The sequence below is a fragment of the Chinchilla lanigera genome, unplaced genomic scaffold, assembly GCF_000276665.1.
Source record: "Chinchilla lanigera isolate Chin_1 unplaced genomic scaffold, ChiLan1.0 scaffold00031, whole genome shotgun sequence".
NCBI classification, from domain to species: Eukaryota; Metazoa; Chordata; class Mammalia; order Rodentia; family Chinchillidae; genus Chinchilla; species Chinchilla lanigera.
The window spans coordinates 3868381-3882243 of NW_004955432.1; the positions used below are offsets into that span (position 1 = coordinate 3868381).

At 44.4% G+C, this 13863-nt stretch overlaps 1 protein-coding gene across 5 annotated transcripts in view; it reads left to right on the forward strand.

Moving 5' to 3' along the window:
• Frmd3 (FERM domain containing 3) overlaps positions 1-13863 on the forward strand; it is a 119635-nt gene that overhangs the window by 37762 nt on the left and 68010 nt on the right. For 2 of the 5 annotated variants that reach the window (XM_013516073.1, XM_013516072.1), the window contains exons 1-3: positions 1121-1298; positions 6886-6983; positions 13261-13384. In XM_013516073.1, coding sequence (XP_013371527.1) covers positions 1195-1298; positions 6886-6983; positions 13261-13384 — 326 coding nt within the window. In that variant the 5' untranslated portion in view covers positions 1121-1194. Of the gene's footprint in view, positions 1-1120; positions 1299-6885; positions 6984-13260; positions 13385-13863 lie in introns of those variants that run through there. The other 3 variants (XM_013516074.1, XM_013516075.1, XM_013516076.1) reach the window with 3 other exon arrangements.

Here is a 13863-nt window from a genome sequence, read left to right on the forward strand (position 1 = left end):
AGAGAGAGAGAGTCAGTCCAGTTTTTTTCTGCTGAGATAACAAAACATGACTTTTCTCATGATTTGTATACTTTCTATCCAATTTTTTTTTTTTTTTTTTTGTTTTTCTCCGGTACTGGGAACTGAACTCACGACCTTGCGCTTGCCAGGCAGGCGCTTTTGCCGCTGAGCTAAATCCCCAGCCCCACTATCCAATTATTTTTAATAATTATTGTCTAAATTAAATGATCTCCATTATATGTTCATATTTGAAGCTGATGATTCTTTCTATATAAAGAATGCATCTACATTGAGAATAACCAAGATATTGCAGAGTCAGTTGCTGCTTAAGAGAAATGTGGGGAGGATTGGATATTCTCATTTGGGTGTACACTCAGAGCTGATCCTGGGTAGCTGTACTAATTAATACAGAGGCAGATGAGCACGTGTGTCAGATCAATAGAAATAGTTATTCTAGTTATCATATCACATTGATTTTAAGATCCTCATTTTTTTGTTTGCTGCAATAAGAATGCATCTTACTTCACTTGTATGCATTTATTAGGGCAATATTATAAGTCAGTAATGGCCTTATAATTGAAGGTGTTGAAAATCCTGGTCATTTGAGTTCTAGATATTTGAAGAGTCTGACTAGGGTAGCAGTCTGTACGGTAGGACCTTGATTCAGACAAACCAAGAAATTATAACAGCACTTATTGTCAGATGGGCATAGGCAAGACCAAAAATCCAGAGTGGGATCTGTGCTTGGCCGACTCTGTCTTTCTATATCTGAATTTTAATCCGATGGTGCCATCATTTTGGGAAAACTGGTCATGCATGGGGACATCTTTCCACCTCACAGAATGAAAAATCTTTGCTGAGCTCTAAACCCAGAATGGTATGTAGGAGTAATTTTCTATCCCAGTGGGTGGGCTGATCAGAGGAAAAGTGTCTTTGGTGCTGGAAAGGATAGAGCAATTGTGAGTGGAAGGTAAGGTGGAAAAGTGCACCTACCAGCTAGGTCACTTTTACCCTCCATCTACCCTAGGTGTCCTGTTGAGCATTTCCTCTCAGCTTTGTTGTCACTTTGTTTCCTTGGGCTTTCTGTTTGCTTCCTCTCCCCTTGTCTCTGTCCTGGCAGCAGGCTAGAGTGTGAGGCTTTGTGGCTAATGCTCCTATGTGTGTTGGAGTCCATGGTCTTTCGCTGCTTATCTCATGCCTTTTCTTTATGATGTTTCAGCTCATCCACCATACACCATGTGCTTTAGAGTGAAATTCTACCCACACGAACCCTTGAAGATTAAAGAAGAGCTCACAAGGTATTTTTCATGTGTTTGTATGTTTAACTTGCACCTCTAGCCAGCCAGAGCCTCTGCGTCTTACAGGCTTCATGTACCCCTTGTCTAGAGACCATCTCCACGAGGCAGGCGCTGGACTCAGCATTTTGGCTTGGAGTGCTGCTCTTACACTTAATTGTCTTAGAATTTCTTTTTCAAACAATTGTCATTGGGAGTGTAATTAGCTGCACAGAAAAGCAGTGGTTATGAGGGGGAGGTATTCTCTGAAAACATCTGACAGTGGGGTTCTAAAAATAAGTAGACCAGAGTGTTTGGGACATGGGAAATTCACAGCTAAGGCTTCCCTGGACTGTTTCTCAGAACAAAGCTTCTCTGGGAGGGACAAGGTCACTTGAGCTGTCTAGCTGACAGACAGCTAGTCGTCCTGGTTTCCTCTTGCTAAACTGATTGAGGAGTAGGCTTCCCTTTCCTTGAGGACTCTTCTCAACACAACTTTCCAAATTTCCCATTCCTTATGCTGTCCTGTCTCCTCCCCTCTGCAGGGCTTCAGCCTGCCCCTTTTCTGGGATTTTGTTTCCCTGAATCACTTGATAAGGCTCTGATTTGATGACCCCCATAGAACACTGTGCATAATTGTCTCTTGGAACAATTTTCTTAGGTGCAGACTCAACAGAAAAGCAGATGCAAATGGTAGAGGGCTTTGGCGGAGGAGGTTAGGGTTGTTGGGTATTTTGCTTTCTTGTTATCCAGAGTGAGTCTCTGGTAAAGCCTGACCCTAGTGGTGTGGAGATGACTTTGGGAAGAAGCAAGTGGTTCTGTTCTGTATGATTAATGTGCCCACAGCCAGAGCGAGGTTTGTTGGGGGCGTGGGTGAGAAGGGTGGAGAAAGAGGCTGTGTGAGTGTGAAAAAGAGGGGTAATGGATAATGGACACCGTGAGTGGTGTTCGTAATTTTGCACCCTGGCCTGTGTTTTTCTTTTTCATTGAGGCAAAATTCATGTAACATAACCTAATCTCACCATTTTAAAGTGTACAGCTCAGTGGTGTCCAGTACGCTCAGGGTGCTGGACAGCCACCCCACCTTCTAGTTCCAGAACATTTCCATCACCCTGAAAAGAAACCCCATACCCAAGAGCAGCCATTTTCCATCTCCTCCCCCAGCCTCCAGCAGCTGTTAATCTACTCTCCGTCTAGGGTTTGCCTGTTCCAACATTTCCTATCAATGGAATTATACAATATGTGGCCTTGGCCTGCTTTTGGACTTTTATTTATTTGGTAAATTGTTCTGTGGTTCTGATTATTTACTCACTGGGAACGGACTGTATGAGATACAAAAAACAACAGAGGGGCTGGGGATATAACTCAGTGGCACAAGTGCCTGCCTGGCAAGTGCAAGGTCCTGAGTTCAATTTCCAGTACCAGAAAAACCCAAAAAACAAAAATCAACAACAACAAAAAACAACAGAAAGTTGGTAGAGGGACAGATTTGTTCTGCTCCAAGGGTGCTGACAGTGTAATTAAGAAGATCCTAACGCTTCACTTGTCATTTGTTTCCTTTATAATCTTCTTTGGACAATAAGAATTGTTGAATATATGTCATAATATAAATTGAGGATGGATCTTTTGTTGTTGATGAAAAAGGTCCCACATGAGAGTAAAAGAATACAAAATTTTAGTAACTAACCCTAAATAATCCCCTCTCAATTAAATTTGCTAGTGTTTTCCTGCTTTTGACTAAAGAGCTCAGATATGAATAGTGGAATATTGTGAATATTTGATGTTTCCAAGGGAAGTTAAGATGGTGTCCAGCTTTTGCACAGATAAAAACTTCTTTTTTCTTGGTCAGCACAGTCCTTAGACTTACAAACCAATTTAGAAGCAGTGGAGCCCCAAGTGCTTATGGTTTAAACCCTTGTTTGAAAAGTGTTTGGCTTTTATGGTATGGTAAGTTGTTATTTTGTTGTCAGGTTAACCTAAAATTTGAATCAAATCTAATATAGTGTGTGAGAAATTAGCATCTTGGTCAGGACCATGCATAGGAATAAGGAAATATTAAGAAAACGACAGGTTTAAGTGGGCAGAGCAAGAAAAATACTATAAAAAGGCTTTTGGATTAATTTTTCACATTTCCTTTATCTTGCCATTTGAGCAATCACTTTACAATTCTTTATTTTCCTGGGGTTTTATAAATGTTACATGCAATTGAATGTTCCAAAAGTATGTTGGATTTATTTTTTTTGTAGTGAGAAAGTCTTTAAATTCATTTTAGTAAAGAAGCAATATCATTAATGGCAGCACAGTGATTTATACCCAGATCCTCTTGTGTTTTGGTTGTTTAATCCTCATGCTGGAGTGACACTAGAGAAAGATGCATTATTTTGGATGGCTATTGTATTTACAAAAGGAGCATCCTGAACTTGAAACTATGGTAAAGCCTGGTGGATTATGTTGAATCCACAGTAATCCTTGATTATCTCTGTAGATCACTGATAAGAGCAAAAACCAAGCTGTGATGCTGGGAAACTTGATTTCATAGAACCTGATTTTGAGTTATGAATTAGACCTCAAACTTCGCATGTGAATAGTCGTTTAAGCTGTTTTTCACTGCCAAATTTATCAAAAAGTAGAAATGCGTTATTTCAATGCATACATTTAACAATTAGGAAAGAAACCAACCTCATGGCATTTGGCCTGGTATTTAGTCTTTAAAGATCCGGTCATTTCACGTATTTGTGTGATGTTGGTGTTCTAAATGCTCTAGGGTCATGGTCTTCAGACTGAGGCCCCCAAGCCAGTCACATCAGCATTATTTGAGCTTTCATTGTGGATTCTTGGTCCCTGTCCCTGTAATTCCAGGGATGGGCCCAGCAACCTATATTTTCATAAGTCTTCTAAATAATTTGAAATCCTGCCAAAAATTGAGCACTCTTACTCTAAGATAGTTTGGATTTCTGAAAAGTATTAGTGTCTTTTGGCAGATTTTAATGTGTACAATTCGGTGGGTTTGGCATGGTCACAAGTTTGTGTCACTGCTGCTGTGATTGAATCCCAGAACCTTTGTATTACTCCCACTATCCAAGCAGTCATCCTGTATATTCCCTTCCACTCAGTCCTTGAAAACCAAGGATCTTATTTTTTGTCACTGTAGATTTTTTGTCTCTGTAGATTCATCTTTCTTGGATATGTCATAGAAGTGGAATCATACATTATGTGGCCTTTGTGTCTGGCTTCTTTTTATTTATCATAATGCTTTCAGGATTCACCTATGTGGTAGTGTTTATCAGTACTTTATTCATCTGTATGGTTGAGTAATATTCTACTGCACGGATACATTGTATTTGCTTTATACATTTATCAGTCGGTGGGCAGTTTGGGGTGTTTTCACTTTTAGCTATAATGAATAATACTACTGTGAACATTCCTGCAAATTTGGGTGAGGGCCAAGATTCTAATTTAATTGGATCTCAGATAGGATCATAGGACCCATGGCCTTGGTATTTAAGAACACCCTCTGATGAGTCTAATGTACAGTTGGAGTTAAGAACCATAGGTTTAAAATTTTATTCCTCTGAGTGTGGTCATGGAATACAGCATTGGTTGGGAGCGGCTAGAAATGTGGAATTTCATGCCCTCCAAACCTACTGAATCAGACCCCCCATTTTCACAGGTTATCTCAGTAATTTCTGTGCTCATTAAAGCAGGGGTATTAGCTTAGGAGTTAGTCTGAATCTGTTCCTACCAACTATAATATTGTTCCTTTGACCAAATGTACACCAAAGCGAATACAAAATTTATTAGGGACTTTATTCCTTGCACACAGTTTCATTCTAAAATGAGACCAGACTGTCATCTGGGCCCGTGCCGTGTCCCCAGTGCTTAGCACAGTGGCAGCAGGACGCAGGTATGAAAGTAAAAGCTTCTGAATGAAAACCCAGTCAGCCACCGAGTCCTTCCGTCCACCCCGCGTGGTTCAGTGTCCGGCGCCCACAGTGCTGGGCTCCAGTGCTCTGGGGCTGGCAGAACCTCTGGGACCCGAGCACACTAACCACCCTCTCTCCTCCATTTCTTTGCCTTTAAAATGAGACTCATGAATGTTACTTCTTATAAGGATGAGTTAAAATCAAATCACTTAAGCAATGGAGTGTGTATTAGTCAAGTCTCCCGAGAAGTGTCCGATAGTGTATCTGTCTCAGTCTCTCTCTCTCTCTCTGTCAACATTTATTATAAGAAATTGGCTCACATGAGTCTGGAAGCTGAGAAACCGCAGGCTGCCAAGATAGTGGCCCAGGAAAGCCAGTGCATGGTCCGAAGGGCTGAGGTATACACTTAGGTGTAGTGTCCAGTCCAGGTCCGACGGCCTAGGGACTGGAGCACTGAGGAGAAGAGGAGACGGGTGTCCGGGCGCACAGTCAAGCAGAGTGGATTCAATCTTCCTCTGTCTTGTTTTCTTCTGTCTTCAGCAGACTGAATGATGTCCACCTGCCCTGGAGAGGGCCTTGCTTTGCTCAGTTCTGATGCTGGTCAGATGCTGATCCCTTCTGGAAATGCCCACACAGACACCCAGGAATAATGTCTAGCTGATACCTGGGTGCCATGGTTCAGTCAGGTTGACACATAAAATGGACCATCACATGGTGGTCACTAGGACTGGCTGAAAGGTGCCTCAGTCCCCAAGAACATGGAAAGAAAAAAAGAAAAATTGGTTTCTGCGACTTAACTACTAAAATAATCCCAGGAAGAAGCTTACTTTGATCAGAAACAATAGACCCCCGGCTTGAACCTGGAGTAGAAGAATTAACCTGGCTAAGAAAGACCAGGAAATCTGTAGAGAGCTTGCCCAGCAGACACAAAAAGGATGGGGACAAGGTGAGCCTGAGTGGCAGATTGCAGACGGGGGACTCCTCAGTGTTTTTTGTCTGGTGCTACCGTGCTTTTAGAAACAATGGCATAGCATTGAAAAACTCAAAGGTTTCACTTGTAATTTTAGTCTGAGAAACTGGACAGGTCTCTTCTGCCTCCCTGAGAGGTGTGAGGGCTGGAGCTGTGTGCTGGCTGATCCCCGCCTGCCTTAAGGAGTCCCCTTGGCCTCCACCCGCAACTTGAGTCTTCACCCCGGGAAGAGGCAGGCTGGGACCCAACATGGCCAGCTCTGCCTGTGCGCCCGCTGCCTCTCTGGCCTTAGCACAGCGCCTGTTTCGATTGATAAATGTGAGTCCATCTCCCCTGAGAGATGATGGGCTGGTCTTGTTACAGGAATTCAGTGCATCCTTGATTCTCCATTTCAGACAGAACTTGGGTAGTGGGGACCTGAGAAGTGGATGGTGTGACCGTCACAGTTGGGGGCAGTGGCTGCGGGGCCCTGTGCCTCCCCCAGCTTTCCTCAGGCCTCTTTGGAGGCTGAGGGGATCCTTTCAGCACAGACACTGTTTTTCTCCATTCCGAAGCCCCCCACGTTTCCCTGCCTGTGTAGGCGAGGCGAGGCCAGTCGGAGCTGCTCCCCGGGGCTGCCGTGCAGGGTTCTGGTGATGCAGGTGAACAATGCAGGGCAGTCCTTCTCCCCGAGGCTTCTGCCAAAGCTTAGCGCAGTGTTTCTCCTCTTGTGTTGCAGGTACCTTTTGTATTTACAGATCAAACGTGATATTTTCCATGGCCGACTGCTGTGCTCCTTTTCCGACGCTGCCTACCTGGGTGCCTGTATCATTCAAGGTGAGTCTCGCCCCGGCGCGCCCACGCCGCCCTCGCACGGGGCTGTTGTGCTTTGCCTGTGGGTGCGGCCCTTTCCCCCGTGCCCACCCCGCCCGTGTCTGTGGCTGAAGGCCAGCTGGGACTGTGCACGCTGCAGCCAGTGGCGTCCTGGTAGGAAGCTGGACTGAGATGGTCACAGCGGCCTCGGCAAATACAAAGCACCCTTCAGGCACCACATAGAGCTTGGGGGCCGCTTTTGTAAGGAGCTGAACTTGTAGCTTTACAAGCTCTGAAGCGGTGTGGGTTTCTATGTTCTGAGCTCTGATCACCAGTGTGGGGCCTGACAGGCATAGAGAGAGGGAGGGCATGTTCAGGAAAGTAGGTTTCACACAGAGGTCATCCCTGGCCCCCTCACACACATATTTCATGTGTTCTGTGTGTATGTGTATGTACTGTGTATGTGGGTATCTGGGTATCGTATCTAACTCCATAGCTTTTCTAGCCATGCATGTGAGAAGTGAGACGAGCCGCAGCTTCACAAGCTGTCACAGCCCAGTCAGAATCTTTCTTCCCCCTTCTTGGTTATTTCCTCTCAGACAAATGACCCAAGTTCTCTAAACCCTGGTGTCTGCGTGTAACAATCAGGTTGGTTGTACCTCATCCTTGGGCACTGTGATTTCACTGGGAGAGCCCGGGCCCCTCACTGGTGGCTGTCCTTCTTTTAGGGTGAACATGCCATGGCTGGGGACACTAGCATCAGCAAGTGCACTGACCTGGGTGGCTTCTGAATGCTTCTCCTGGGAAGGACAGTGTGTCTGGGGGAGGAGCCGCCATGACCAGAGGCAGCTTGGTGCTGGGAGCCCAGTGGTCCTTGTGCCCTGGGCTTGGTGGAAGGCAGCTGGCCCCACGGGCTGTCTGGAGGGACCCTGATGACGGCTATTTGTATCATGAGTGGTAGTGATGTGTTTATGAGCAAGAAGAACGGAAGTGAAAGGAAAGGGGAGGGAAGGGGGAGGAGAGAGGGAGGGAGGCAGCACTGAGAGTCTGTTAGGTTGTGATGGGTCTAGAGAGAATAGTGCAGGCACTTGTGATGGGCCAAAGCCCATCACACAGGTGACAGTCAACTGCCCATCACAACATCAGACTTAGTGCACCACTTAAGAGAGAGTCTCATCTTTCTCCTGGGAGTCTCACTGGGCCCCCCACTGCCCTGTGGGGTGCCCTGAGCTGTGAAGTCATTCCTTTGTCCTGTTTCCGAGTGTATTTGGTCTCTGAGAATTCCACAGTGGGTTTGTGTGTTGCTTTTTCCTCTTCTCTGTGAGACACCCCCCACTGTGTAGCAGATTTTGGCAGCAGCATGAACCTCCTTGGGGATTTTGCAGGGTAAAGTGGCCAGGAGGATTCTGTGGCTGAAGGGAACGTGGTCCTCTGGGCTTGCAGGGGGAGATCATGCTTTTGAAAGCTGCTTCGCTTGCCCAGAGTGAAGGATTGTTCATCCTCGCAGTTTTCTTCCTTACCGATGCACAGGGCGCATGACTATTTCGGTGCGCTGTCTCGGGAGAGAAGTGGGAATCGATACTAATCCAAGCAGCAACCAGCATATGAGGATCTCAGAATGCATTTAAGCATTAGTGAATTATTGTCGCGTCTCCAAGGACAAGCTCATACAGATCTGTAATGGAAAGCTCTCCGTTCTCTGTTACATTTGCAATAAAGCCACAAGGGCTCCACCCTGAAGCAGGGCCCCGTTCATCCTCATGGCTCTTATCACAGGCCATACACCCTGGGAAGGAAGCAGAGCTGGAAACAGACTGACTGACACTGAAGGGACCTTTCATCTCTAAAATGCATTTTTGTCTCTCTCTGGGTCACTTGGGAGCAAGTTCAGTAAAAGGTGGGTCCTTAGCTTTTTCTGATGCTCGAGGTCAATATGCAAGCAGCTCTGGAGCTCGGGAACCAATGCAGGTAAAGACGGACTTTGTCAAAACCGTGCGTGCTCACAGAGTGACGGGAAGGCAGAGTTCCTGATTAGAAAGCAGGACCACCAGAGGGTTCATTGTCCAGCTTGCTGCTGTCCTTCTGAGGAGTGTGTTTTAAGCTTTGGAGTATTTAGCGTGTGTAAAAATCATCACCTGGAGTTTTGCTGCCTACAGTAACTACATCCACCAAATAAATTCAATATATGCAGAGTACATTTTCTTTCATAATACAAGTTGTAAAATAAACATACAGAATCCTTGGGATCTATTTATTTTAGATCCCCCTTTTTTGGTATAAATTGCCTTTCCCATTGCTTTTTCAAGAGGTTTTCCAGGTCTGTCTGAGGCAGCTTCTCTCCTACCTGTCATTCTTTCCCACATCCCTGTTTGGGTGTCTTGTAAGGGCCTGAAATTAGCTTGCTGAGTTGGATCTGGGCTTATTTCATGTTTCCTCCTATATTAGTCAGCTTTCTACTACTGTAACAAATACCTGAGATTATCAGTTTACAAAGAGAAAAAGTATATTGTGGCTCACGGTTTTGGAGAGTCCAGTCCATAGCTGATTAGCTCTGCTGGTTGTGGGCCTGAAAGCATATCATAGACAGAGCCTGTGGCAGAGCAGAACTGCTCACCCCAGCACAAGTCAGGAACAGAAAGCAGGAGGAAGAGGCCATGTCCCCTGGTCCCCTTTGTGGAGACCCTGGTCTCCCAAATACCTCCCACTGCACCCTGTTTTACATTTCTCACCTCCCAATGACATCAGCCTGAGGACCGACCTTGACGCATGTACCTTTGGGGAACATTCCAGATCTTATGCAGAATCCAGTTCCATAGGAATGAGTCTCAGGAAGCCTTTTTCACTGCAATCTTCCTGTGTCTGGCACACGGTAGCTTTTCCACAAAATCCGTGAAGTCAGGATACCTGCCTCAATTGCTCCAATGCTTTCCCTCTGGACTTGGGAAAAATCGGTTGGCTGCCTCTTGGGTAGATATTCATTACCTCCTTCAGCTATGTGTTCATGGTCCTCCAGGCATATTTTGAGTAGCCGCTGGATGGCACTGCAATACATGTCCTTGCAGGAAGACAGACAGAAAACCATGATGATGATGTGTCCCTGACCAAATGAGGTGGAAGCACAGGCTAGGGCCTTGCTGTGAGCTCTGAACCAGAAAGAGTAAGCCAGGCAAGGCTCCTAAAGGAACAGACCTCCTTCAGGAGAGTGTGGTGTCCTGTATCTGGAGTCCCATGTACTCTCCATGCATTTGTCCTTCTTTTCCTTGTCATTTTCAGGCTCTTTTGGGTAGTATTTATAGTACAAGTCTAGTGTATCTCCCCAGTTTTCCTGGAAAGAGAAATACTCCCCACAAACATGGCCTGACCTCACCAACCCCTCTCCCAGCTGACAGGTGCTCTGAAGATGACTGAGCTTTGTACTGGTGGTTCATCTCCTGTGTAAAATGCAGGCATTGGATTGGATAATTTGCCAAGTACTTAGATCCTTAGCCAGCTCACGGAGGGCCACACACGTGTATGTATGTGTGTGTGTGTGTGTGTGTGTGTGTGTGTGTATGGGCATGACCTGTTACTTGCACTTCTTTTGGAACTTAGATTAAAGTCATCAGTTCATGGTTCCTGTTCATCATTGGTGCCCTTGGACCCATCTGGTGATCAGTTGATTTGTATTTTTTTATTCTCCCCTTTTTTCCCCTGAAGACTGCGATTGGGCTCAGATTCATCTCTGCCTTGGCATACTGCCTTATCAAATAATTACTATTGTTTTGTGTGTACGTTTCATAAATTAAGTGGGGCCATAGACGCATGCCATTTCTTCCTTTTTATGCTCAGAATACTGTTTTTGGAGAGCTCTATGTTGCTGGGAACATCTTCCGCTGCTTCTAACCACCACAGATGTCTGTTGGGGGCATCTCCCATGCTTTACGTATCAGTCCAGCCAACCACAAACACCTGAGGAGCTTGTGATGATCATGACTGATGCCATGATTCAAAAACACCTCACACATATCATTTCCTGCACTCGGAGTTTTTCTAGGATATGTGCCCAGAAAAGGGATTTCTGAGTCATAATATTGGCTAACTACTCCCACCTTGCTCTCTAGAAGAACAACATGTATTGAGACTCCCTAGAAGTACACAAGTGTTTCGTTTCCACCAACTTCCTAATGTTTGACAATGTTACAGATGCAAAGTGACGCCTTGTTTTGGCTTGCGTATCTCGGTTTACTAATGAGCTTGGGCAACTCTCCATACACCAGCCGTTAGTATTTCACCTGCTGTGCATTGCTTGTTCATGTCTTTGACCATTTCTCTATTGATCTTCCCACTTTTCTATGATTTGCAAGAATTTCCTCTTTATTGTAGATATTAGGTCTTGTAAATGTTAGAGTTTGCAGATACATTCTTTTAACTTGACATCTCTTGTATGTTGTCTGTGACTTTTAATGATCAGTAATATTTAATTTTGGTATTATCAAATTAATCAATTTCCAGCCTATGATCAATAGCATTTTGGATCTTACTTAAAAACCCTTTTTCATGTGGTACATATCTGCATCTTTAGGTTTTCTGAAGAACTGAAATTTGAGTTCTGTTAAGAAGCTTTAAAGAGCTTTGTTTTACAATTATTAAATGATTTGACAATGAAGGAACAATAGAAATAAGTTACAGAGATGGATGTGATTTTTCACATCTGCTCCAGACATACTAATTTTTCCTGCTTCAGAGTCATGTTGGTGAAAAAGTTTGTCTATTACAGTTTTCTCGCCATCTTTATTCTCCTCTCCTGGGCTTTTCTGTCCAGGATACTTGCTTTTCTGGCTTATTTTCATCATAGGTATGGAATTGATAAAGGTGTTTCATGGCCAGACATCACCTTTACTCCTCCAGGCTGTGAGCTGGATACCCACCTCTCTTAGGCCCTCAAAGTGCTTGAGAGGTACAGGCATTTCTTTTCACCCTGAAAGAGTCTCCACAAGTTCCTTGTGGTAAAAGGTAACACCTTAATCCAATATGCTATTTTGTACTTAGGCATATACTCTTTAATTTGAAGAGCAACCCATTTATGTTTAAGTGTAGTTCTTCTTAGGTTCCTTCAAGTTGTGATTTTTTTCACTGATTGAGCCACTTTGCACAAGCTTCAAAGCCAGCAGCCCAGATAGATAGGTATCCTGTGAACACTGGAAATACTGGGCAGGTATTGACAGTTTGCTATTCAGTTTTTAATGGACAAATAAACATTATATATATTTATAGCATACAACAGGATGTCAGAATAGGCATACATTGTTAAGTGACTAAACTGAGCTAATTAACATATGCATTACCTTGTATATTTATCATTTTTTTCTGGTGAGAACACTTAAAATTGACACTCCTGGAGATTTTTGAAAATACAGTATGTATTTTTCAGTTGTAGTCCCTAGATTGTACAATAGATTTCTTCAACATGTTCCTGTCTAACTGATACTTTGTATCCTTTGGCTAACTTTTGGGTGTGATGCTCTTGATGGTCATTGACTGGGTCAGCTTTCCTGTTGCTGGAACAAAATAACACTTGCAACTTAAAGGAGGAGAGGTTTACTTTGGCTCACGGTTTCAGAGGGTTCCATGGTGTGCTGGCTCCCAGGCAGAAGCATTCTGGTGGAAGGGCATGGCAGAGCAAAGATGCTCAGTTCCTGGCAGCCAGGGAGCCAAGCGGGGGAACAGTGCAAGAGAGGTAGTGATGAGGGACCGGATATCATCCTCAGGTTCATGCCCCCATGATCCTCCCACACTGCCCACAGGGGTGCTTTACTAATTTCTTAGGTGTTTCTTAAACAATCAAAATTAACCATCATAGTAACAGTGATTATGCTATTGACATTTAAGTGCCTGAAGGGCAGAAATGCTAAGTATACCACAATTCCTTGGGAAATCTGAAATAATAAAATTGTTGAACCCCTCTAAATGCCAGTAGTGCCTCCATTGAGAGACACAGATGGAAATTGCTTTAATACACAGATAAAGAGAAGGAAACACAGAGGAGACTGCCCAGTGCCCAAAGGCAGACAGCTAAATCTGACCCTGAACGAGCCTCTAGAGTCGAGATCAATGGTGGAGAACCTATAGCATGAGTACTGCAGCAGCTGCTTGTGATTGAAAGCTCTGAAAGGTTCGCCATCCCTGGTCTAGACACTCAAGTTGTGGTCTGCACTTTGGTGGGGAGCATAGTCCAAGTCGTTCTTTTGGATGGCAGGCGACATTCCATGTGCGGCCTGCTTACAGTGTTCTTAATCTTGTTTTCATTTTTTACTGGTTACAGCTGAGCTTGGCGATTATGATCCTGATGAGCATCCTGAGAATTACATCAGTGAGTTTGAGATTTTCCCCAAGCAGTCACAGAAGCTGGAAAGAAAAATCATGGAAATTCATAAAAATGAACTCAGGTAATATGGGTAGAGATCTGTGAAAATGGCAGAAGTGGGGAAATATTCTTACTGTGGGGGGAGTGTGTAAATGTGTGACACAAGATTATTGTAGTGTATCGTAGTCAGCTGTTTCAGGTGACTACCGAAGCACCCCATGTCCCTCACCAATAACAATCTCAGTACCGTGGGTGGTGTTGGGGGGCTGCTTCTGAGCCAACCACAGCTGTCTAAGTCATATATTTTCTTATGCATGTGGGTTTCTAACCACCCTGAGATTCTGAAAGTAAAATCTAAGGTAAATAAATAATCCCTTCCAGCTGGAATTCTGTATTGCCGTTTCTCCTCCTGTGGCCATGGCCAGAAGTGTTGAGCTCAGATAGAATGGAATCGATGGACAAGGTTCCCTTTGTCAGGCTGCTCCCAATGGGACAGTTTTTCATGTCTGCTCCTCCTCCCAATGTCGACAGCATTTCAGAGTAGTAACTACAGGTGACAGT